The sequence below is a fragment of the Talpa occidentalis genome, unplaced genomic scaffold, assembly GCF_014898055.3.
Source record: "Talpa occidentalis isolate TD23 unplaced genomic scaffold, MPIMG_talOcc4v2.1 talOcc4.7, whole genome shotgun sequence".
In the NCBI taxonomy this organism is placed as follows: Eukaryota; Metazoa; Chordata; class Mammalia; order Eulipotyphla; family Talpidae; genus Talpa; species Talpa occidentalis.
Genome location: NW_023605083.1, coordinates 71,443,034 through 71,469,553, shown reverse-complemented (window position 1 = coordinate 71,469,553; position 26,520 = coordinate 71,443,034). Strand labels below are relative to the sequence as shown.

Genomic DNA, 26,520 nt, shown 5'->3' with positions numbered 1-26,520 from the left:
TTTTACATAATTGACACCGTATAGTATGCACAATTTTACACCCAGCCTTTCATTCAAAGTATTCTATGATCCTTTTTGCTCACATTAAGGCATGAACATTCTTTGAAATCCTGCTTTCCATGAGACAGTGTGAATGGATTTAACTGTTGCTGACTGTGGATTTAACTGTTGCTGATTTAACTGTTCTTTGGCATTTTGTTTTGGCACTCTCGCTGAAACTTTTGTTTTGTGTTCCTGTAGCTGGAACAGCTTTGGGCCTTGGGGTTGTGAACATCCTGCATACCATGAACCCTTCCCTGGTCATCCTGTCTGGAGTCCTTGCCAGCCACTATATTCACATTGTCAAGGATGTCATCCGCCAGCAAGCCCTCCCGTCTGTCCAGGACGTGGACGTGGTGGCCTCGGATCTGGCTGATCCCGCCCTCCTTGGTGCCGCCAGCATGGTTCTGGACTACACAACCCGCAGGGTCTACTAGGCCTCCCTGGGGTGGATGTGGACCAAAACTCAAGAGCTCCTTTGTGGATTCAGGTTGTCTTTTAGACGAGCTTTTCTTAAAAAGCAAATTTGGTATTTTAATTTGGTATTTGGCAGGCAACTTTGGCAGAGAATTTTTTGCTTTTTGTCTCCTCTTCCAAAATCGCCTTCCTTAAGCCCCATTTTTGTAGACATTGCTCTTTTTGGGATCATTTCAGCTCAAAACCAGTCACAGTTTTCTGTGCCAAAAATAGCTAGTAGAACAGGAAGCCTTAGAGTTCTGCTGATTAAATGTACCTTGCTCAGCATGTGAGGTCGATACTGGAGTTTGGATTAATAATCCTTCCTTCTCTGAGCCTAAATAGATTGCAAAAAGGGATCCAGTCAGGGAACAGAAGATCTCACCATGACAGGCGTAAGTAAATTTTTTTAAACAGTTTTATTGAGGTATTTTTAACAGCATACAATTTGATAACCTTTGACATATGTATATACCTGTGAAACCATCACCACAATCAAGAAATTGGACATCAGTAACCCCCAAATGTTACTTGTTCAAATATGTTGTTATTACTATTATTAGCAGAACTTGTGAATAAGGTTTAGACCTGGGATCAGAATTACTGCGGCTTTAGTGTTCTTGTCCTTATCACTTAAGGGCAGCTAAGAGGCCACTAGGACGCAGTCCCTGAAAGGTGATTAGTTGTCCCAAAGGGATCTTTGCTGCTGAAAAGCAGATACCTCTCCCTTCAATAGCATTTCTTACTATGTGGCATATGACTCCGGAGAGTCTATTAAAGCAGTGTGTGTGTGTGTCATACCGAGAGCTCACATACGTAACTCTGGATCCTGGCTAAATAAGAGTCTGTGCTTTCACATACATCAAGATACAGTGTTTGGGCTTCCCTGGTGGCCTAGGGGTTAAGTCTCACCACTATCACCGCTGCAGTCTGAGTTCAGTTTGCTCCCTGGTGAGGGAGCTAACCCACATACGGCGCAGCAGACCTCTCCTGTCTCGTCTTCTGTTCCCTTTAGCAGTGTATTTCAGTAGATCTGCCTGTTCTGCTCCCCACTCTGGTGAATGCTTTCACCTCCTGCACCTCTGGCCTATACCCCAGTTGTTCTACACAAAAGGAAAAAAATAGATTAAAAAAGATTAAGGTGCAGTGTTTTACTAATATCTACTGTTTATTAAGTGCCTATTCTGTGCCAGGCTCTGAACTAGGTGCTTCATATACATTATTCTAAATTCTTACCACCTGTGAGGTAGATGTTTTAATTCCCATTTTATAGAAGCTTAAACTAAGAGTTAATGTGCCTATAGCTTTGTGGCTAGTGAGTTTTTGAGACAGATAGGGTTTGATCCCAGGTTCCTCTGTGCTTTTTGCTAAGCCACACCACCTCTCAAAAACTTTCAAAAACGTGTATTTCCTAATTTGCTCCAGGCTACCAGAAGCTTTAGTAAGAATCTCATTTGCATGAATTCTCCCTCAGCGGAGAATTTAATCAAATAGTCCTCTATGCAGTGGAGATTTTGCCAATACAGTATTTGGTCTAGTCGCAGGTCTTTGGGGGTACTCTCAGATGATCTAAAAAAGCATATGTGCATGTTTTTCAGATTGTTATTTTAGGAAAATATGAAGGTTTCCGTAACACGTTCTCAGTGTTAGCATATAAAACTACGTGAAGGAATCAAAACTAAGTGAAGGACGTGAACTTAACTTCCTGCTGGGTTAATGTGGGTTAACTTCCTGCTGGTAAGTTGGTTAATTCCAAGAACCGTGAAATAATCTCCAGGTCCTGGTCATCTCAGCATTCCATGGCAATCCCTGGGAAGGAAGCTGGTTTGCTTGGTCATCAGTGTCTAGGGCAAGACAGTGTGCTGGGAAGGGGATCAGGTGTTTGGTGGACTCCGTAACCACTCTGCAGGCCAGAAGATTGCATTGCTGCCAAGTTTTACACCAAATATGTGGAAGGATGATACTGAACCTAAAACCAATTCTCAGTTTTTACAATTATTACATAATCACCTTAATTTATTTTAATGTAAATATCTTTATGTTGCTGTTCTGAGATAAATTATAAAGAAAAAAATAAATACATTTCCTTGTGGAAATCTTAGGTTTTTTGTGTGTTTTGTTTCAACTAAAAGCATTCCCCTTCCCAGAAGAGATTTATATTGTTGCATTACTTTTTGAAGGTCCTATTACTTTTTGAAGGTATCTAGTACTGCTCTCTCAACCAAAATAATCTGATGAATAGAAAGCCATTAAGTGACTTCTAAAATTTGACAGGAATAGCACAGTGGCCCTAAAAAAAAGTTTGAAACTAAATGGTGAACACTCACTAAGCCCATAGCCAAATCCCTCTTTATGAAGCCCACATGGGTAATGTAGAACATGAGAAACAATTCCCAAGATACTACAATGTGTAACAAAACTCAAGAGGCTTCCAGCTCTAATTTTTTCTTATGGCCTCTGTGGGCCAGGAGTTGGTGCTGGGCCAACAGGAGGCTGGGATGCTCTAGACATCTCTTTGCACATAGTTTCAGGGTCTCCATGTGGTCTCTGTGGGCCTGTCTGGGCTTCCTTAAAGCGTGGAGGCCTCAAGGCGGTCATTTTTCACATGGTGCTGAGGGGCTACCAGCTAGTGTTCAACAAACCAGCCGTAAGCTGATCTGCCTTTCGCAACCTAGTCTGGGAAGTCACATAGCACGATTGCTTTTGTTATGTTATCCGAGCACCTCTTCACCTCTTGTTCTGCGGGATGTCAGAGGTTTTACTGACTTTTAAAAAACTGCCACATCTGTCCTCAAGAAGTCCATCTGGTGTGGGAAGCAAAACCACCAAGACAATACCAAAAGGTGAACAGCCCCACGTAGATCACCGCGGGTGTTCGGGTGGGGGTGGGGGGGGGACTAGGGAAGGCACTGTACAGGTGGCCTTTGAGCTACTTTTTAAAATGGATTTTGACATTTTGAGTGGCACTATTAAGGCCCAAAAGTAAAGAATGGACAACAGTGAGTAAGTGCTCGATTACAATCAGAAGTGGCTACACAGAATGAACGAGCAAAAAGGCCAGTGATACGGGCTAGGACATAAGGAACACCTAACTTACGAAGCTTGGAAAGGGGGAAGACAGGAAAAAAAGGAAGGGTCCTTTCCTCTGCAGATGTAACTACCACAAGAGAGAAGATGGACTTTCCTTCTTGGCGACGGCGTGGCCAAAGGTAAGCTGGGCACAGGCGTTCCTGGATGTGGTACCACAGGAACTTACCTCAGTCTTCAACTTGTAAAAATCAGGTAACTATAAGCAGATTAGTGAAATGCAGTGCTTGAACCAATGATCTAAAAAAATGTGCCAGGTCCTGAGGGCAGATCATGTGTTGCTGCCTGAATGAGCAGCATCCCAGAGGCACCTGTTGTATAATCAGAGCAATTCCCAACTTCCTGGGATGGAGACATTCTGAAGGCCACACTGTGCATCCAATCTGGATGCTACCTAATCAACCACATGTGGCCACTGAGCACGTGACATATCTCAGGAATGTATTGTCACTGTGTCCAGTGACTAGTGTACTGGCGAGCATGGTCTAGATGAAGGATTTGACAACAGAAATAAGAGCCAAGTGCCAGGGATAGCACAGACCCCAACACATTACAGGCATCCCGAGTAATGGGCCAACCACATGCTAATGCCCTCCTGACTCAGGTTTACTGGGCAGATCTATAGGAAAAAGTCTCCAGACCCCCAGATAGGTTCCATCGGCAACATATTACAAGATCTTAGAGAAAGGGACCGAGATATGAGCCACTGGGGGAAAAGTCTATGCTGAGGTGGGGGGTCATACCTCTGTTAGTTAGGTGGGCAACGAGGGATGCACTTGTAGTAATGGAACGCCCTTTCCAAATGAAAACGCCCACAGAATTCTACAAACAATCAAAACTTGGAGCTAGAAATGCCAAAAGGAAATTTGCATCCCTTTCAACCTCACTCCAAAGAGCAGCAGATCTTGAGGTCAATAAAGAAGCTTTATGTTTATTGCTTGAAACAGAAATTTATTCTCAGAATAATGCACAAAAGCACAGGCTGAGGCTACCGTTGGAGGCTTCCCTCTCTTCCTCCGCCGCCTCCCCCTCCTCTCAGAATGCCAGGGAGAACACAGTTGAAGGAAACATGCAATCACAAACAATGATCAACTCTAAAGACAAAGGTTTGGTCCAAAAGAACTCAACATAATTAATCCAATTACTGTGAAGAGCTTCACTCAGTAGGATTAAGATATTGCAGATGTAGTGTTCCACGGGGTGGCTCTTCAGTGCACCAGGGGGGCCTGCTTGAGGGAGATGAGGACAGAGCGCATGCGGGAGACGTCTTTGGCCTGCTTGCTGGACTTGGGATTAAAGTCACACAGCCGGGCCACCCGTTCCCACTCAGTGCCTGGGGATGACTCATCAATGTCGTTTACAAAGGCTTCTTCTGCTGCCCTGGAAGCAACAACAAAGTATGTTGGTTTGGAGAACCTCCCCTCAGCTATGTGGCCACTGCCTTGTTACAAAAAGCAACTGCCTCTCTATGCCAGATTTAACAGCCTTCTGGTTTTCCAAAGAGTAACAGCCCCTGGTCTAGGGCAGACACGTGGCTAGCTCCCCTAGGCACTAGGTGCCTGGAGTGCTGTGTAAAATGTTGGAATACAGGTGTTTGGTTCAGGGCTCTCTCTCTCTCTCTCTCTCTCTCTCTGTCGAGACAGAGCATTAAAAAAAAAAGCAAGTCCTTGGCCAGCGACACACTGCCTTCATTAACAAGAGCAAGACAGGAGGCTGATCAAGAACTTAAGCAGTAGTTCATGTTGGGCGGCCCTGAGTTTCAAGTAAATTTTGAGACTTCTGAAATGCGCACAGGTCACTGCACGATAGCCTCTGGATGTATTCCTAAGGCTGGCGAGAAAGAGGCAGATCAAAAGGAATTCAAGACAAAGCTTCCATGCTAGCAGGCACTAGAGAGTCAAGCCATTCTGGAAGGGGGTTTGTTAGGACATTCTCCAGTTCAGCCAAAAGTTGGTCATTTCCCCTCCAGCCAGGTGCCTTGGGCCGCTCAGGGCCCATGGGCGGGGACGGACGCCAGATGGCTAGAGAGCCAACCCATGGGAGGGCTTTGGGGAAGATGCTGCTTCAACATTCTTTCACGACAAGGTCAGCCCACCCCCCAGTTGAGACCTAAACTGGTGGGAGCTACAGCCGAAAGGACATTGGTAGGAGGCAGGAAGACACACTATATTCATCTACTCCAACAAGCATCACGGGCAAAGCAAAAGCAATGGAGATGACTGGTCTGTGGGGACAGGGTGGCACTCTCACAGGGATGGCCGTGGCAGACACCGCTGAAGCCCAGAGCCACTACAACACTGCAACTTCATGGCACACACAGTTAGGGGCAGTGAGAAAGGTTTACTTAACTGTTCTAGGCTGTAGCAAGGATGGTTTATGTTTGTGCTTAAGGTGAAGAGAAGAAAAGAAACAGGAGAAACTTTAGGTCAGATATAGAAAATGAGAATGAGCTCAATGCAGATGGTCAGTAAGCTAGACATGCCCTTGCCACTCACTCTACGCTTGGGAACGTGCAGCTGGCTTTGCTGGGCCACCCCGCCGCCCAGCAAACCCAGACTCGACCTTTCCAGTCTCCACTTCTACTCCAGAGAGAATGTGCAAAAGTCAGATCCAACACCACCTGTAAGTCCAGCATTTCACGAGATTCGTTGCAAATGCATCTGGGGGCCCAGGAAACCCAGTTCTGTATCCAAAGTTCAAAGGGAGGAGCATCAGGACATAGTCCCTAGGAGGTGCTACAGACTTCGGCCTACTGCCCACCCTCCTCATCCATCCGCCCTCAGCTCCCTACAGCCAAAGCTAGTTCTAATTTTTAAGGCGGAAGCAGCAGGAGCTGATTCCAAGTCTTCATTAATAATGCTTCGATAGCAACATCCTTTAAATAAAAAGCTTTTCCAGAGGATATGCAGTTTTCTTTGAGGGAGGCCAAGGAGGCCCATATCAGACAGCTTTGGCTATCTTGACCTCAAAGTTGCAGGGGGGGTCTTTTGTGTCAGGGAAGCTAAGACAGGGCATCAGACACTGGCCACTAAACAATTTCCAACATGGAAAACCATAGACGATTACATGGGGACCACCCTCTGCTCTGAGGAAGAGGCTACCAACCCTTGTTCTTCAAAGGAATCAAGCGCAGAAAATGCTGCCCTCACTGGCTCCTTAGCCCGAGACTTTGCCTTCCCACCTGGAGCAGGCAAGCAGCAGTGGGGGCAGCAACAGGTCAGAACCCACCCCTGCCCCAAGGCCTGCCCAGACAAGACCATGAATGACCCACATTTGGAAAGGGCGTCATGATTCTGCAAGACAATCAATGGATCACACCCCCAGCTTATCAACTTGTAGGCAGCCCCCACAGTGCCAATTTGAAATAATTTAAAAAGCAAAGAAACTTGTGACATAAAAGGAGCATTAATTCTAAATGAAAAGTAAAAAGAATCAAAAGAAAAGGAATTAGTTTTGCAACATACACATAACCAATCACGTCAGCGAAGGGTTGTTTGTAGAAAGCTTCATCTGCCACCCTAGACAGCAAGAGGTCCAAAAGGCAGGCAAGCAGGCAGGAAAAAAGAGAGAACATTGAGAAGCAGAAACATCTGAAATCCACAGTAGAGGCTCACATGTGCTCTGGAGAGCTGCTCCCAAGGCTCCGTCCTAACCCAGCAGGCTTCAGTGCTGGAGGCCCCAGCAGGGGCAACTCTCCCGCTGGCCATCGCCACCAGGATGCTCCAGTGTAGACACTGCCAGCTTCACCCCCTCCCGCTGCCTCACCCAGCAACAACCAGCATTTCATAAGCACCCACTTATGGGCTAAGCCCTTTTACAGACATTATGTTGATTTGCTCCTCAATCCTAACAACCTAGGGCTCTGAGCACTGCCCGACGCTTAGAGATGAAGCAATTCAGACACAAGTGGCGCCGGCGGAACTCAACCCAAGCTGCCTGGCTCTCCTCATTCTACATTAACGCTTCTTCCCAGCTGGCGTGTGCTCAGGAAACCAGGCTACCCTTCTGACAGTCCCAGTCAGCACCACTGGGCATGGAGGCTGCCAGACACCAGATGCCACAGGTCCCAGAGCCAGTTGTAGCTGGGACTACTGCTTCCCTACACTGGCTGGATGGGATCAATTTTCAGTCTCCTGGGAATACAGGTCCTTTCAGACTCCCCACCTTAAGATAAAAATGCTAATGGGCTGGTGGAAAAACCTGTAGATGAAGATCCTGGCTCTAGCTCTGTATCCCTTACCATGCCGGCAGTCTGTGCCAGACTTGACTTTCACAAGGTACAGCTCAGAGGCCAGGACTTCCGCCCTCAACTCTCACATCAGGACTGGATCAAGAAGGTAGGGATCTGGAACCTTCATGAAGGGGGCCATGCTGGGTAGAGAGTTTACACTGCAGGAAACAGGCTTTGTCTTGTCCCTGGCTGAATTCTGGAGCCCAACCAGCCCATAGTGTCTACTGTGGGTGGGCAGGGACCCTTCCTCTAGGAATCCCTACCCTGTCCTTTGCCAGGTTAGTCTGGGGCATGGAAGTAGAAAAGGCATTTTTATAGACAATCATGCTTGGTCATTAACCTAAGTGCTACATTTATTTGAAGGGAAATTCTAGTAATTTTCAGTTTATTTTTAAACTCACACATACCCTTCTTTTCCATTTTGGTTTTGTGGAAATTTAAAGAAAGCAAAAGGAACAGCCTGACTGCAACTCAAAGTGAGTCAGCAAGAAAAAAAAGAGTTGTTTGTGGGCAGAATGAGTGGGAGGGAAAGGAAAGGCAGGCACCTTGTAAACCCATAATCCTTGTAGTTTACACAAAGGACTAAACCTAACGGATTTCAACTGTGCTCACTTCTGTTGGAAGAAAATAAAGGTTCCAAGACTCCTGTCAAGGCATCTCTAAGACATCAAAAAGCTTGAATGTCAGGGGCTCTAGCTCCTTTGCAGTAAGCCCCAAGACTAAAGTGTCGGTGCCAACACTGCCCTGTCAAAGTGACAGCCACAGAGGGAAGTGAAAACCATACACGCCAAACACAGGCAGCCCCTGACCTGTTTGTTCTTCACCCTCTAGTCAAGGGGGCCTGAAAAAATAAACAAGAGAGGGGCCTGAGGGCAGCAACCTTCAGGTGAGACAAGGGAATCCAGGGAGGGGGAGAAAGAGGACCGCCTTCAGGTCCCACCCCAGGGCACTCAAGAGGCCCACAGACATTTCAAGACCAGAGTGGGCATGGGAAAAAATGTCTACCATCACTGAGAACCATAGATTCTGCAAGCTTTTGCAAGACTTGACAGAGGTCTGCACAAAGCTACCTATAATTGGGGGTGTTTCTGATGTGGTTTGGAAAGGAATATGGGCTGGGGCCATATTCTTGATCAGTAAAATTATCCAACTGTAGGAGCCAATGACTCTTCGGACTGGCTCCTATGAAAAGAGAATTCTTTTCCACTGGCCATCACTTAGTAATTCATGGCTTCTGTGTAAGACATATAGGCTCCAACTTGGGATAAAGGAGGGAGATGCAATCTGAGGACACTAAACTGTGAGGGCAAGGCTGTCTGTTGATTTCATCTGCCCCCGCCCCCACCTAGCAGTGCCTGGTACAGATGTGCTCCCAAGGCTCTGGGTGAGGGCATCTGGAAGTCAAGAAGCTTAATGATATTCTCAAAAATAGACCCTACCTTGCCCCAGTCTCCTCTTTCAAATATCTCTTTCTATCTTATCTTTGTGGTCCCCTTAAACATCCAGGGAGAAAGACACTTGCTGGAAATTAGCACCCTAACTTTCTTACGATATTCACTTACACCTATAGACAAGGAGAAAGAAGAGTCACTTTACATATAGGATTAGGACTTTAAAATTTAATATCAAATGTGGGAGGGGAAGCAGTCAGCATTACCGAAATCTCCAGGGGAAGGATATGCCCCTGAAAGAAGTCTCCCAAAGTGCTTCTATAATGGCTCCCTCTGAAGAATCATTGGAAACATCCCTCTGTCCATGAAGCTAGTGTGCCACTAGCTGCACATACTCAGGGTCCTGCCCTTGGCTGAGAGTTTTCCACACAGCAAGTGATCCCGTTTCTAAATAGCTCTCCATTCTTAGAAAGTGGTGAGTTCTCTGAACTTCTGGGATTCATCGATCAATCCATCCAACCCAATCTTCTACAATCCCAAGTAAAGAAACATACCAACGTCCCAAATCAGTGTCTGCAGGGACTAACGTCTTAAGACTGCGCTCCTAAAAATAGCTAAGATCATCCTAAGGACAGCTGATACTGTGGCCAGAAAGACTCCTTTCTTTACAGAAGGGATACAGTTTAACAAATCTGGTTTAAAAACATGTCTACAATCATTTTTGAACTCTGAAATTTGACTCAGGGCCCCCAAACCAGAAGGGTCAGCCTGATTATACCAACCACTTCAGAGCAGCACCACGGAGGCAGCCTGTGGATAACAGCCTCACACAGTATTTGCACCAAGCACCTGTCACCTTTCCTTAGAGATGTGCATCTGGGAAGCACCTTGAACAAGCACAGGGCATGCAACAACCTGCCAGCACTTCATATTAACCGCCAGCTCAGCAGACACACCGGCAGCTGATCCACCCTCAGGAGCTTGACACTCAGACAAGAGAATGGCCATCGCCATACCTGTCAGAGATGCCAACAGCCATGCCTGAGAGTGCATCCCCCAGGAAGGAGGCTTGAGTATGGCACCCAGAGGGAAGCTGACAGAACTTTTGGCCAAGTATGGCCAAAGTAGTAGCTAAAGGCTGCTATGTGTAAAAGCCCATCTGTTCTGCTATAGTTGTCAGTTCACACTTCGCTGGAGGAATTGCATCCGCTGGAGCTGCTGGAGTTATAAAGGCACCTTGACCCCTGCTGCCTGTGATGCCAGGAACCTAAAGCTCTTTACCCGCGGTCCGGTCTGGCCTATATACACACTGAAGTGAGCAGTGTGGCTGTCCAGTCACAGCTGGGGTCTGAACACAGCAGGGGGAGCAAGCCCGGCAGAGGCAAGCAGCGTTGCCTCTGCCCCTCTGAGCTACACAAGGCGCATTACAGACCAAAGCTGCTGGCCAGCGGTGATGAAAACCAAATGTGTTTTCTCTCCATAGCTCCTTAGCCTTCAGTGAGTGGGTAAATTCTGAAAAGGCCATTTTTAAAAAGTTAACTCAATATTTTCTTAAGCACAGATAAAAACCAGGAAAACCATTAATTCTTATGTCATTTTGCTGGAACATCCCAGCAATCTAATTACAAAGCACATTTTCCTGCTAATGGACCCTTCTTCACAATGCAGCTTTCGGAGAATAGGGCTGTCCTCACGATATGCAATATAACCATGGCTGTAATCATCCCCCGAGTACTGGAATGCTGGCACATTCATGACAGCGACCTTTCATTTCAGGGTGACATTTTTACAGATGGACCTGATGCAAGAAGTGACTTTCCTTTTGATGGGTCACACCACTGCTGCGATGCGTATCAGTCAAGCTCTCAGCTGAGCTGAGCTCCCTCCAGCTGGAATGGCTAAATCACAGGCTGACTTATACTCACAAGACCCAAGAGACGTGCAACCCTTCTGCTTCAAGCACTTGTAAAAATCTGCAAAGACATTTCACCCTAAAAGAGGCAGCAGCTGAGCCCCTACACTGGCTGCTGGAAATGGATGGGATTAAATCCTCGAAACCCAGCTGTGTCAGCACCAGCATGGACTAACCTGTTGTTTGCTTTTGTTTTCTGTAGCTGCTCGTCCTGCCTCGCGTACCACTCTTCCAGCTCCTTTATCGCTTTCTCTTTCCACTCTGCTTCTTGCTTCCGAGAGTTGGCATCTTTGAAAGGAGAAAAAAGACCATATAACTGAGGCAAAACAGAAACTGACGTTCATTTCATCTGTTTATCTTCTCAAACGCACACTGTGTGCAGGCAGAGCAAGGAGGGAAAAGCTCATTTTCTCCATTTGCACACCCAGCTCTGGGAGTCTCCTGTTCCCAGTGCCTCACCACATGTCACCTCAGTCCATTGACACCTTACAGGATCACTGGTTTTTTGAGAGCTAGCGGGGGTGGGGTGGTGGTTTATGGGGAGTGGTAGAAATACTGACTTTTAATAGGTAAAAATCCTTTTGGGGGCACCAACTGGGGAAAAAGCAATTACAGGTGATTCTTTAGTAATGTTGTCATTATTTCAGGATGGATACTAGATAACCTATTGATAACTCTTCTCACAAACTATTCTAGGGGTTTGACAATTAATGCTTTTTTAAAATATAAGGTGGCCCTCTTGAATATGGTAGAAGCACTTCTATGAGCCAGAGAACTATTAGGAAAATTACTAGCGATGATTCAGGAACCAGGAAATAACAGAGCATTACAGGGGCCAGAGTATCTATTCGTACTTAGACCGCAGGATGAGTTTGTACAAAGCCAGCACAGAACAAAGTGAAACTCCTATGACGAGAACTGTGGGGGGGGGGGGGTGAGAAAGGGAAATCATTAACAGGTAACCAAAAATTCAAGGAATGCTAGAAAATGCACATCTCTCAGGCTTGCCAGACTGGAGTCTCAAGCACGAATTGTCTGAGCACTAAACACGGGCTTTCCTGAGACATTCAGCTAAAGAGACACTTGTCAGTAGACAGTGGGAGAGAAATAAAGGCCACAGCTATTGCTGCAGCAGACACCTGATGTTACTTTAAACTCGGCCTTAAGGACATCTAGCAAGTGTTTAGCAACATCTCATTTAAAACTTATAACAATTCTAAGAACTCAACTCCAGTTCCACGCTCAGCAGTGAGAAAAACTATAGCTTACAGAGTTTGATTCCTCTTCCTAAAGGTTTTAGTAAGTGACGGAGCCAACATTAAAGCCCAGGTCTGAGACTAGTGCATTCTTACTTCAGTAAGCTGCCTCCAGAGGGACGGAAAGGGAGGCAAGCTTAGAAATAATCCCCAAGATGTGACTAGAAGGGGGTCACCAGTGATCCAGACAGGAGTCAGTAGAGAGCCACAGCCAGAGCCGAAGCTGCAGTCTGTGTTGATGAGGCCAGAGTCTACTTGAAGGGACGAGATGAAGTAGTCTCGGGCCTTTTTGGGACCCTTGCCAGAAATGCAAGGGTTACAGTGCTCACCTGTAGAAGGCAGTGTCTCCAACTACTAGAAACTGCTAGTTAAGAGCAGCTAGAACATTCAAATTATAAAGAACTTCATATCTACCATTTATCAGAAGGTGATTCTATCAGGAGAATTATTTCACTTGGATTTCCCACTTGACTATATAGAGTAAGGTTCTGATATGCATCTGTCTGTGGCAGAAATGAGTATGTGGAGTGGAGAGCTCTGAGAAGCGTTGAGAGATGATGCTGTGGGCTGGAGGTGCCATATGGAGAAGAAACTGAGACGCACTAAATTTAAAATGTGTATTGTGTCTCATTTTCAAGGTGGTGAAATTACTTCCAAAAAATTACTTTTTGAGTGGAGACTTCTTTCAACATATTCTAATGATCATTTTTATTAGGAAAGAATATCACACATCAAATATGGAAATTTATCTCTGAAAAATTAAACTAATTTAAATAAAAACTGACCAGCTGCAAACTGTAGTTACTACATAAAACAGCCCCTTTAAATTATTTTTTTCTTTTACTGAGTTATAAAATGATACTAGCAATAAGAATTTAGCTTTTTGTTTGTTTGTTTGTTTTTTGCATAGACGAACTGGGGTGCAGGCCAGAGGTGTGAGGGGATTCTCCAGAGACTGAGTGGGGAGCAGAACAAGCAGATCAACTGAAACACACTGCTGAGGGGAACAGCAGTCAAGACAGGAGAGCTCTACTGTGCCATGTGGGTTAGCTCCCTGGCCAGGGGTCAAACTCCGGCTGTGGCGGTGATTTTGCTGAGACTTAACCCTTAGGCCACCAGGGAGACCCAGAATTTAGAATTCTTAAATGCTCAGCTTGAAGGAGCTTGAAGGGAGAAAGAATGCAAGTCTAATGCGATCTCTTTGAATCTGGGAAAGGGAAGGGAAGAGAAGGAGAGAGCAGGGGTGCTGGCAGCTGTCTCCTCCTGAGGCCTCCCTCAATGTTCACAGAAACGTGAAGAATATGAGAATGTGGCAATCACTTAAGCTAAAACCAGTGACATGGTTCTCTACTTTTAGCATCTTGCGCTTTCTCACAGTTCTCACAAGGAAAAAAGGTGAAACTGAAGAAACACCTAGTTCATGGACCAATTTAATTCAATTGAAATAGAAGGGGAAAAGGTTTGAGTTCCCCCAGGGAGGCATCTTGACTTAAAACTATTCCCAAAGTGCCCAATTTGATAACTGAAAATGAAAATGCAACTTCTGTGGGCACCAAAGTATTCTCTCTCCATGGACAAGACAATTTTGCTAAGCTTTGGGAAGAGAAAAAACATTTTAAAAAGCTCCAGTAGGCTGTGTGGAGACTTCTGGGCCTACTAAACATAGAGCTTCCATCTGATCCAGCAATTCCACTCCTAGGTATTTACCCAAAGGACACAGAAACATCAGTTCCAAAGAGCACCCGCACCCCTATGTTTATAGCAGCACTGTTTACAATAGTTAAGCTTTGGAAACTACCCAAGTGCCCAAAAATAGATGACTGGATCAAGAAGATGTGGTACATATACACCATGGAATATTACTCAGCATTCAAAAAAGATAAACACATGCAATTTGCAGCAACATGGATGGCGCTGGAAGGGATCATGCGCAGCTAAATAAGCCAGAAAGAAAAAGAAAAATACCGGATGGTCTCACTCATAGCAGGAATCTAGAAAACTTAAATAAGGGACCAGGAAAATGAATAACTATAAGAAAGTGAAACTCAAAATCAACAAAAAACTATGAACCAGACACTCTATGGGGGGTGGGGGAGGGGTGGGATTGGGGTGAAAATAAGGGGGGTGCAATTGTATGGGGAATATAAAATAAAATTTATTTAAAATAAATAAAATATCACTTCAAAATAAATAAATAAATAAAAAGCTCCAGTAGTATGAATACCAACTAAGTCTTGCCTCAAAGTGTAATCAGAAGAGAAACAAAGAACAAAGACGGACCAAGGCTGCTAGCACCAAGGAGACCTGTGTTTATCTTTCTATGACTGCACTGGCCACTGCCTATGAGCCACATGTGATTATTTAAATTATTAAAATTAAGTAAACTGGACTGGAGTGATAGCAGATTAGGTATTGTTTGTGTTATCTGGGTCAAGTCCCTGCCTAGTTCTGGGTGTCAGTCACCCCATCTGAAAAGTAAGGAGTTACATGTTTTTACTATTCAGTGGTTCCCATGAGGGAATCTCTGATGTGGTTATACAGAGTAACGTTTCAATTTCTAGAAATACAATAAAGTATTTAGGCATGAATTATGTGATGGTTGTGACTGGTTCACTTTATGTTAAAGTGAACTTTAACAAAAAGCAAAACTCTAGTTGTGCTTATATGCCTCCTTTATATAAAAATAAACCAGAATGGCTAAATGTTAATTGTGGAATCTAGGAGGTACAGATGTTTGTTTTACTCTTCTTTCAACTGTTCTGTAATTCAAATTTTAGCAAGAAGTTAAAGAAAGACACGCTATGGATAACACCCCCATACTCTGCCATACCCTCCCCACCATGTACAGACACCAACTCTCACCTAATCTTGACCAACAGCTGATATTCCGTTTACGCATCTTCATCAAGGGCTAGGCTGGCTGGCACTGATCTCGGACATGGTTTGGCTGGCAACAAGACAGTATGTCCACTACATGCACAGTGGCTGAAGGGATGGGTGCAGACTCTAAACAGGGCAGAGCTAGGTGACACTCTGACTCTACCACTTCTGAGCTGTGTGATTCCATCTATCTTTAATCCTCACTTTCCTCACCCATAAAAATGCTAAAACTTACCTGACAGGAATATTAAGGTAAGAAAAATAAATTGTACACGTTTCTTAACATACCTCACATTTTCCTCCTGAGGTTACCTTAAATTCAGCCTTCAAATGACAATGGACTGTGCAGTCTCTCGCAAGAATATAATACCTTCAATTTATAAGGCACTCTCATAATTACCGTCAGACTACTCTTGGGGTCAGGGACACTGATTTTATACTCCACAGATGAAGAAATAAGACTGTGCAAATGTTTGAGCAACCAAGTGCCCACAGATGCTAAGTGTTAAGGATGGGTCTGAACATGGCCTTTCACATCAATTCTGGAGCTCTTTCCACAGCACCAGCTGGCTCCTCCTGAGCAAGAATGCTTAGTGACTCTCCAGGCCACCCCAACCCTCACACAACGGCCTGTGAGTGAGCATCTCCAGAAGGGTGGCCTTCAGGCCTTTAGGTTGGGAAAGAATGTTTTTCCAAATACTAAACAAGACCATTATGCCCAATTCAAGTTAAAAAGGGATAAACGCAGAGTCAACTATTCCACTGAAAACAGACACCAAAAACCAGAAAGGGATTCCTTACCAAGGGCTTCCAAGCGTTCCGTTTGCTCTTCTCTCCACTTGCGGATACTCTCAGGCTCTGACTGCAATCGATCCACTTGTGAAATAGCTGCGTAACTGTCTGTCGGACCATTACTCTCCTTAATACAAAACACAATTACACTCTATCAGTACCAAAACCTTCTTCCTGAAATGTGTTTTATCCAAGCTAGAAGCCCCTGGTCATGTACAGCACTGACGGCTACTGTAAACTGTTAAAGGATTACCTTAAAAGCAACAACACAACCTGAGATATGTACACAGGGAGTTTTCAACACTACTGCACATAATCCCTACAATCCTCAAGGGAGAAGAAGAGCTGTTATATTACCTGTGAATAAATGTGACATGAGTGGGAGGCAGAAAAGTCAGAGATGGGTAATCCACTTACTAAAAAACAGTGTTAGCAGTTTTACTTTACTCGCTTGACAAAGAAAGAGACTATGATATCTTCAAAGTAACAAGGTACATACAACAGAGCAAGTACTAGAAGCTAAGACTTCTAAATGGTATGACACAATAGGGAAAAGGTTACTTTATACCACCTCATCAAAAACAGTGAATTCTAGGAATGAAGAAAGTTCAAATATGAGTCATGGTGTGTGGAGGGGTTGAGAACGGGTAGGATTTAGGGACGAGTTAAAACTCAAGTAGAATTTAATCTTTAGAGAATTACTTCACCTAGTGAACTAGGGAATATTACTAGGTTAACATAATCAAACTATAAACAAAAATCAAAAGAGTACTGTTTACAGTAGTATTAACCAAGTTACTGGCACTTTCCATGAGTCAAAAACATAAAATCTTTATCTCCTAAGCACCCTGAAAGGCAAGTTTCTATGCCCCTTCACAGCAGGTGAATTGAACTGAGGCACAGAAATGATACATCCAAACTTACTGCTAATAAGAGATAAGGCCAGGATCTGCATCCAGATCTAATTAGGTTCTAAACTATGGGTGGGAAACTGTAGTCCCGGCCCACTACCTGTTTTTTAATTTCACATTATAGCAACAGTAGTTTGACAAAGACCTTAAGACCCACAGACTTTATGTTTACTATTTTACAGAAAAAGTTTGTCTACCTTTGGCTTTACCCAATTAACTAATGTCATCCTTTTTGTCAGTTAATTAGTTTAGGGATGGGCTGAAACACAGCATAAGCAAAACACCACATTCTTCTCCTAAGCTACAGTGATTACTTTCAGCTGGTCTAGAGAGACATGCAGACCTTTTGCTGGGTGACTGGGAGAAGTGCAAACTGCCATCTTGTTTGAGATAATACAACATGAGAGGCCTCAAAGAGCTACAGTTCTTTTGCCACCAGGAAGGCAAGCTGAACATGCAACTGCCACCTCCAACAGCAGACAGAAGGGTCCTAAAGAAACTAAGTCTGATTCCTGGCCCAAGGACAACCAGTTCTTCTCAGAGTTTTTTCAGTTACATAAACTATAAAGTTCTCTGTTTACGCCAATGCAAGTTGGGCTGGCAACTGGAAAGCTTCGTAACAGAAGGGAAAAAAACAAACACGAGTTACTTCCTCCCCCAATACAACCTGGAAGATTCAAATGCTTGCCCTACCACATACTACCTTTGCTAGACAAATTGATTTTACCTCTGTGTGCCTCAACTTATTCGTCTGTAAAATGGGAAAAATGGTAATACAGGTCCCTCAGCCTGTGAAAAATAAGATTAAATACAAACAGTGCCTGACACAATGTACAGCCCAAACTAGCCATCATCGTCATCATGAAAGGTCATTTCTTGAGAATAAAGTTGGTAACACTAAGGTTAATGTTAGTGTTAGGTCAATGAGATTGTTAGAAAATGCTCATTAATGTCACTTCTCTTCAAATCCCTTCACTTTGGCAGGTAACATACCAGCTACTAATACATCCAGGAAAGTCAAAGGACTGGGGTCCTTTCTAAGTCAGTCAATTTACAAGTAAGGAAGACTCTTGACCACTATGATTCAACATAATCAGAGTACTCTGTACCTGGTAGTATTCACCATTCATCACTCCATCAACAGCATCTGCAAGACATAAGATTTTAGTCTGTCAATCAGAGCTAATGAAATGCAGGACCTACAAAGTAATATAGTATCGTATGCTGCAGGTACAACAAGCCACTAAATGCTGTCCCTGTGCTGGATACTAAATATGACTCTGAACTACCTTCTATTTAATGAAACCAAGATGTGCTTATAAACAATGACTTCACCTGAATGTGGTCAAATCCCCAAGCTCTCAAGCCCAGAGGCTTTTGAGATTCCGGCAGAAGAGTCTCATAGAGCAAGACTGTTTACGAAAATTCTGGAGAAGGCAAAGGAAAGTGTGGTCTAGAATGACTCAGTAAGCAGAGGTGTGCAGCTTCACGTTCAAACCAAGATGCTTTCTTGGGGTGAGGACACTTTATCCTTCAGATGGAGTAGGACTGGCACCCGAAGGTCTTCAGTTGAGACTTCTTACTAATTCCACTAGCCCATATGAAATTAGTCCAAGACACTAAGATGTGAGCAGGGGAAATTAAATCAATGTCCTTAAAGAACATAAATTACAAAAACTCAAAGTGTGACTTTTAAACTAGTCTCATTAGCATTCAAAAGCTAAATCAGAAGAGTCCATCTTAAAAATATGAAAAATGTTTTTCTAATTAAGACCTAGAGATAAATTACCCACCCAGTACAAAATGGTAGTCCACAGGCTGAACATATTTTATTTGAAATACAAAGTACGAAGTCAGGAAATTTCACAAAAGCAGGATTTTCAAGTTCGGGAGGAAGGACAAGCAGGGAACAATCTGGGAATATTGGGCCTGCATTCCTAAATTGCCAGTAAGTTCAGAAACAAGGGCAGCCTTTACATGGAGCATGCGTCGGTCAATTTTCCAGTCTTCACTAGCACATCTTTTTTTTTAACCCCATTCTGTGTCTCACTAATTCAGTCACTTCATTGATCCCAACAGCAAGCTCTGCTAACTTCTGCCCTGACCCAAGAGCCCTCACTAAGAGGCAGTCTGCACAGGGCTGCACACACCACCCTCTGGACTAGCTGTTTTGCCTTCCCTCAAAAGCCTCAATATAGACAAATAAAAACCCAGCTTCCATCCACCCATTCTATATTCTTTATAATGTTAGTTGACCTATAGGTTAGTCTACCTATTATGTAGGACTTTTAAATATTTTTCCTAATTTTTTCAAACTTCAAGGGCCATCACACTGCAATGGGTGAGAGAGGGAAGATGGGAGACAATGAACTTTTAAGAACCTAAGAGGTAACAGGAATGCTCAGCAGCTAGTGCAGCCACCATTAACAGGCCTTCAGAAGGCAGCACATGGAAACAGCACAGCTTTCTTAGAGACCTGGGCCGGGGAGTCTCCTGTTAACAGATTTCATCAGACCGCTGGTCTTCTTGGCTCCCCACTAATTAAAAGTAACTGCCTATTTTCGATAGCAACCCTAACATTTATCCATTTTTTCAGTTCTTCTGCTTCTCCCAGTTACTCTATCTATGTTTTGGGAGTACAGCAAACTTTCATAGATCATTTCCCTAGTATGTCTCACTGACACCAATACATTGTTTTAAAAATGGGGAAATGGTCACTCAGCCCCCTGGTTTCCATCCTTCAATCACACACCAAAAATTTCTCTCAGTAAAACGAGACTTCCACAACATATGCGCTCAGTAATCATCTGGATCACTAAATTCTCAATGACTACTCACCGCCAGGTAGAGCTAAACACCCCACAGACAGTAAGTTTCAGTGCTCACAACAAACCTATATGCACCAGCCCTTCACAAGTGACCTTAGAATACAAAAAAGGTCGCTTAAGAGATGCATGTATTTACGAGATAACTAGATTTTATTTTACCTCATTTGATAATCAGCCTTTAAAAAGCGGCGCTCTATCCCAGCAGGGACTCTAGCAGAAGTCAGGGGAAAGAGCATCTGTTAGTCTGATACATACCAACCCAAGATCTAAGCAATGACCAACCCATCTTGGCTTTGAGCTGTGTTTCAATTACTGGTTATATATCTTGATTATTTCAACAATTTCTCATATTTTTCCTAACCCAATTTTCCTGTTTTACTCTTCTGATAGTACAAAGGTGAGTGTCTTACAGTTTTTATCAGTGGCTTTTTATTACTTTAAGCTATTTCTGTGCCATCTACCCAAAAATTTTTTAAGCATTCTATCAAATACTGAGAATAAGCTTAGCCCAAAACTAATAAAAATATTTGGGGACATATTCAACTGTTTCTCTGTAATAAATTTCTTGATGTAGAAACCCTGAGCCACAGGGACATCTACTGTAGAGACTTCTAAAACACCAACCCCATTTGCTCCCTATTTACCATTTATATTACAACTAGCGCAGTACATGAGCACCCATTTCTCTGACTTACTGTAGACTGAGTTTTTACATTTTCGTGGTTTTTTTTTTTTTTTTTTTTAAGATTTCTTTATTTATTTATACAAGCACTGGGTACAGTCAGAAGCGCCGGAGGGTGAGAGAATTCACCAGAGCCAGAGGGGAGAGCAGAGCAGAACAGGCAGACAGACGGAGGACACTGCTGAGGGGAGCAGCGGGCGGCAGGAGAGGTCTGCACACCATGTGGGACCCTCCTCCAGTGGCCGGGGAGCAGCCGGGGATCGAACCGGCGCTGCAGAGGCTGCGGGCAGCTTCGTAAGCCAGCGCTCAACCGCTGCACCACCAGGGAGAACCTACATTTTTGTGTTTTTACACTTTTGCTGAGTTGATGAGACAGTAACTTAAGGTAGTTCTGTTGTGCCAATCTTATTTCCTGTGAATAACCACACATCTGACATGTGGTTTCCTTTTCTACTGAATTGAGTTGTGCCCATGTTAGTTTTCATCTTAGTATTGTCTATATTAATTGTTCTTCCTCTGATATTACAAACATTTTCCCCATTGTCTTTTTGTATCACTTATAATATTTATACCTAGAACTACTTAACCTGTAGAGAGACACCATCCACTTTTCCTTTATGATTTCTGTGTCTGCTTTTACGCTACAGGCCTTTCCTATTCTGAGATATTCACTTTTCTTCTGGTGCTTTAAAAAAATGCCTCTAATCCATCTGGAATTCATTGCTGTGTAAGACAGAAAAGAGCAAAATCATTTTAAATCTTAGAGCTTACACTGGCTAGTCTAGCCAGGCCTACACTCTAGTTAATAATTATAGCTAATATACTAACTATCCAGTTAATATATTCCAGCCCAGGGCCATTCCCAATAGGAGAGACTTTGATCACTACCCCATACACAAAACTAGAAGCAATTCCCACCCCACATCGCCTTTGAAATCACATGGTGCCTGTCCTTTAGGTCCAGACTCATCCAGACCCACCAGCAAGTACTTTGAGCTCTTATTAGTTACTGTACTCATATAGACATTCAAGTGGCCCAAGTCAAAGGATGGCCTGCTGCTATAGAAACATGCAGAAAGGTCATCTAGGGCTTTGACTTATTAGGAAGAACAACTAAGCTAAGCAACCTGATGCCCCAGTAGGTGATTTTCTAGGGCAACTCAGGAAGTCCAGACAGAAACAAGGGCCAAATAAGTGTGTGGATATGTAAGACTGTCTGGCCCAAACTCACCTTCAACTTCCCATATTCCCCAGCCACCTAAAAGTCAAGCAGACCTGGGTCTGAATCCCAAGTGAACATTTATTAGCTTGCTACCTTGGCCCACTGCTTAACTTCCAAGATGATCAGTTCTCATCTCAAGTAAAGTGATACTACCACTTAGCTTAGAATTATTGTGTGGATTATAAAGTACAGACAGCACCCAGTATAAGTCAATGGGCAGTAGTAGTATGCATGAGATTTCCCTGAACTCAGCCCCACCACTGTACCAAGAAAATTACTCTCTTCCAGAAAACTTTCCTTGAATTTACCTTTCCTTTCCCATATGTCTTCCTTTTTCCTCCTCCAAGAAAGTACTTGTCAGAACCTAAAAGGGCCTCATTGCCTTATTCTCTCAGTAGCTCCTTAATAGTCTTATTCTCCTCCTCCCTCCTCAGTCCGTGACTGAGGGCTTCTCAACAGCTCTAGACTTATGCTGCCTCTTGCCTTACTATTTGTTCCTCCTCAGTAGCCCCTAAGCCACTTCACCCAGCAGATTACCTCTCACCTCTAAATACAATCTCTTCTCCAGATCTCCTAACCGCCTGGGTGAGAGAGTAATAAAGGCTTAGGCCTAAGCTCTCTGGTTTTGGCCTGCTTCAGCCTCCATGGGAGTTGTCCCCAAGGCTGGGGCTACTGAGATGTATGTTCTTTCCCTACTCCTCAATCTGTCAGCGCCTCTTGCCAATACACCCCTGTAAAACCACCATGATGTCAGAAAGAGAGCTCCCTCCTAAAAACTGTTTCCTCAGTAAACCCCCTCCCCCCACACCCCTACACCTGCAGGCTGTGTTATGACGCTCTCCCTCCTCCCAGGTACTATGTACAGGTGCTCTCTGATGCAATCCTACTAACCCTCATGTGGTGCGTATTTGCACCGTTTACGGCAAAAAATGAGGCAGGGCAGTGGTAGCAGTGGTGGTTATTCAAGCTGCTTGAGACCACAAAGCTTGCACTCAAGCAATCTAAGGGGATTGCACAAAATTTTAACCACTAGAAAGCCTCTTAGAAAGAAAAAAGAAAATGTCCGACTACCACTTCCCCCCATTATCCATAAGTAGAATGTTCCTTTTCATGTAATTTGCAGGGTGTTTTTGGGGCCTGGGAATACAATTACCATTAATTTATAGGGAAAAAACTGAACACTCTCAGACCCAAAAAACAGCTAACCAAATGATACCATACAGGGACATTCTACTTACAGATAAAGGAGGAAACCTATAGTTCTGTAATTCCCAAAGAAAGTGCTAACCACTGCACTATTTTTTTCCCTGACCACTGCACTATTATCAACCTTGCTGTCAGAGATCTGGCTCTAAGTCACATAAAAAGTCCTTCCTAGGAACTAAGTCAGCAATCATTCCTTCCTTCCTTCCCTTTGCTGAAAGCTTGATGCACAACGGACCTGTGCAGCCAACACCAGTCTCACCCTTTTTACCTCACCACATTGCCCATAAGATCTGCTGGTTCTACACAGGACCCTTGGACCTAGCATTTTTGCCCATTCCTTTCTGAGTATCTAATACATGTGTAACACTCTTCAAGGCACTGGGGATACAAGACTGAGCAACAGTAACACTGTCCTTAGCCAGGCCCTAACTATGGGTCCTTATTCTCTCAACTCTGTCTCTACCCAGGCCAACCACAATTGCTTTACAGAAATGACAAGCTCCTATCCCAGTACATCCCTGCTAAAACAGCTGCAACAGAACATGGTACAGTGGAAGAGTGGGGAGACTCAGGGCTCAGTAATCATCTTATCTTTAAGAACTAACTAATCCTTAAGCAAGTCATTTCTCTGGAGGACTCAGTTTTCTATTAAATGAGCAAAGTGTCTAAAGAACCAAAAAGTAAATTTTATGATTTTCAGACAAATTACTTAAAGGCAACTTCATCTCCCAGTCATGGTCCAGTTCAGTCCAGTTTGTATGCAGTAAATCACATTTTCAGGCGCTTTACATGTTCTCATGTTAAGTTCTTATTGGGGCACTGTTTTGCTTAGGAGAGAGTATGGTGTCATATACAAATTAAGAGGCTGCAAACCAGCACTCACTTCCAAAAAAGATTCTGCTTGCTAACATAGGAATTTGAGATTTCTGAGTCTGAACAGCTTTATGCACCAAAACCTCAGTATCCAACACTCCTAGTTGCTCAGCCAGCATGTTTCTTTCATGTTACCTGCCTGGTCCCTTAAGGTTTGCATTTAGGGTGGTATAAACACAACTACCAGCCCCATCAACGCCCTCTTCTCCTTCAATTGCATGTTTCCTCCAGTAAATGAAAAGTCACATCTCCTGTCTTTTAGCTAATTTCCTACTTCCTCATACTACTGAAAGCATTCCTTCCATTGATCCTTTCCTCCCACCACCACAATCATAAGCATCACATACAGATAAGGCACACAGAGGTCAAATTGGCTAATCTTAAATTCTTCTTGGGTAACACTGCCTACCAAAGTTGTTCCTAGAGGAAGAAGGGCTCCAGAAACCCCAGCTGTAACAGGCTCAAGAAATGATAAAAGTCAAAAAAAAAAAAAAAGAAAAGAAATGATAAAAGTCTTGTCTCTCTTAAGCCTAAATTTCTTTCTCCGAAGCTAGACTCTCTTTCCCGAGCCCCCCCATTCCCGCTTCCTTTCCTCCGCATAGCCCAATATTCTGTGCACCTAAAGTGCTTAAGAGCCGAACCGCGTGGTCATTTTCAGTTGTGTGCCTCAAAAACTATACCACTACTCTTCCTAGTTTTCTGCTCTCCTCTCCCAGCTGGCCAGTCACTCTGGTCAAACTGCGCCAATGCGGCTGTGCTCCAGAGGCCAGGCCAGGCTCAAGGCCCACCAAGTGCTCCACGAAAAGTTCCTGTGCCGAACCGGCTCCTGGGGCTCCGCAGCCCGACTGTCACCTTACTCGCTGTGCTTTCTCGCTCCAGCAGCACCCACGAGCGCTCGGACGCGCAAGCCTGAGTGGGCTGCCCGAGCCGGGGCGGCTCTGCACGGCGGGGCCGGGGTCTCATTTCCTCTTTGCGCGCCTCGTCGCCTCCCGGCTCAGCAAAGAGCAGGAGTTTCACCCGTCCTCACACCCGCTCCGGGCTGAGCTTCCACACACGCCCGGCCGCCCCGAACGCGACCGCGCTCTCACCGGGACCCCCCGGCGGCTCGCCGTGCGGCTGGGGGCCGGGGGCGCCGCCGTCCAGGATGGCGAAGGCCTCGTCGTTCTCGATGCCCGCGATCTCGCTCTCCTGCTGCGCCAGGAAGGCCGCGGCCGGGTCTTCTTCGCCGGCGCCGGCCACCCCGTTCCCCAGCGCGGGACCGCCGGGGGCACCGGCCGGGGCGCCGAACGGATCCAGCTCAGCCATAACGGGCAGTTCAACGGCACGGACACCGACGCTGACGGCCAAGCCAACCGACCTCCCGACACGGCGCCCGGCAGCGGCCGCTTCGGTGGCGACTGCGAGCGGAGGACAAGCGGGAGGAGGGAGGAGACGGAAGCGGAAGTCCGCGCCGCACATCCGGTTAGTCCCGGCGGCGCTGGCGAGCTGGAGAGTCGCAGCCAATCGGAGGGCAGCGATGGTTTCAGAGCCACCCAATCAGCAGCGGCGGGGGCGGGCCCGGCGGGCCTCGGCGGAAAACTCGTGACTTCGGCGGCGCCAGCTGTGAGGGCGGGGAGCCCGCGGCCCGGGGGGAGGAAGTGGGTCTCGACTTAAAGCAACGTTAGCCGCCCGGCCTTCAGGGCTGCGCTGGCCCGACCGCGCTTCTGGTGATTGGTTGGTTAAAGAGATTGGCACTTGGGATTCTGAACCTCAGTTTACTCATTTGTAAAATGGGAACAAGAAACCTGCCCTTACACCTGGTTAGACTTCTTGGAAATACTGGATCCTTTTAAAACTACAAACTGGCGTAGAAAAATGTTTGTATTTGATAACTCATCTTATTTTCTGCTTCAGAACCATCTGACTTAGATGTAATTGATTCAGATCTACTCTGTTACCGCCTTTTGGTACTTTGATAAGAAAGCAAGAATGTTTCCTTTTGCAAAGCTTGTTTGCAGCCTGAACGCCTTTTCAGAGTTAGCCAGGAGTTTCTAGAACTGGGATATTCCTCAGGGCTCACCCAAGTTCTTTTTTTTTAAAGATTTATTTACTTATTTATTTATACAGGCACAGGGTACAGTCAGAAGCGCGGGAGGGTGAGAGAATTCACCAGAGCCAGAGCGGGGAACAGAGCAGGCAGACTGACGAAATACACTGCTGAGAGGGGCAGCGGGCGGCAGGAGAGGTCTGCGCGCCATGTGGGACCCTCCCCCTGTGGCCGGGGAGCAGCCGGGGATCGAACCGGCGCTGCAGAGGCTGCGGGCAGCTCTGCAACCCAGCGCTCAACCGCTACGCTCACCCAAGTTCTTAGGAAAACTTGAGGCCCCTGTGTCTGAAGGATTGTTCCCACAGGGAATCAGATGTCAGGAAGAACCCGGGTCTCCTGGGCACCTCCATGATGGCACTAGCCACAGCAAGGTTTGTAACACTTTCCCCAGCTAAAGACAGCAGAAACTTTCTTTTTTAAAAGTTCCTTCAGTATTTCTTTTAAACCAGGGGCAGGTTAATAACATGGCTAGTTAATTTTGTCTAAACCATAGAAACGAGAATAGAGTGATTCCAGGGTCATGTTGAAAAGGGGCATATGCAAGGATCAACAGAAGGACCTTTCTCCTATGCAAAAAGTAAAACAAAACCAGAAAGGAACCAACCCATGTCAAAGAGGTTTACAGAGGCAGTAAGCAAGGGACAAGAAGTGGTTTAAAAAAAAAAAAA

General features: G+C 45.0%; 2 protein-coding genes across 10 annotated transcripts in view; one reads left to right on the top strand and one right to left on the bottom strand.

Annotated features, from left to right (window-relative positions):
* The window catches only part of GNE (glucosamine (UDP-N-acetyl)-2-epimerase/N-acetylmannosamine kinase), a 54,982-nt gene extending 52,336 nt beyond the window's left edge, over window positions 1-2,646 (top strand). For 7 of the 9 annotated variants that reach the window (XM_054689477.1, XM_037495087.2, XM_037495084.2 and 4 more), the window contains one exon: window positions 241-2,645. In XM_054689477.1, the coding sequence (XP_054545452.1) occupies window positions 241-476 (236 nt within the window). In that variant the 3' untranslated portion in view covers window positions 477-2,645. Of the gene's footprint in view, window positions 1-240 lie in introns of all 9 variants that reach the window. The other 2 variants (XM_037495088.2, XM_037495085.2) reach the window with 1 other exon arrangement.
* Window positions 2,647-4,520: 1,874 nt separating this feature from the next.
* Window positions 4,521-25,207, bottom strand: CLTA (clathrin light chain A). Its single transcript, XM_037491708.2, has 5 exons — window positions 24,855-25,207; window positions 18,065-18,102; window positions 16,054-16,171; window positions 11,293-11,404; window positions 4,521-4,962 (listed from the first exon to the last, which is right to left on the bottom strand). The coding sequence occupies exons 1-5, from the start codon at window positions 25,069-25,071 to the stop codon at window positions 4,791-4,793; spliced, it is 657 nt and encodes a 218-aa protein (XP_037347605.1). The 5' UTR covers window positions 25,072-25,207; the 3' UTR covers window positions 4,521-4,790.
* Window positions 25,208-26,520: the final 1,313 nt, after the last annotated feature.

Bases quoted from the DNA above. Each gene is read 5' to 3' on its own strand.
- CLTA (XM_037491708.2), bottom strand. From the start codon at position 25,071: ATGGCTGAGCTGGATCCGTTCGGCGCCCCGGCCGGTGCCCCCGGCGGT. The intron at 11,405-16,053 runs GTAAGGAATCCC...CTCCTTTCAAAG, and splicing joins GGAACGCTTGGAAGCCCTTG to ATGCCAACTCTCGGAAGCAA. The intron at 4,963-11,292 runs GTTAGTCCATGC...TGTTGCTTCCAG, and splicing joins AAAACAAAAGCAAACAACAG to GGCAGCAGAAGAAGCCTTTG.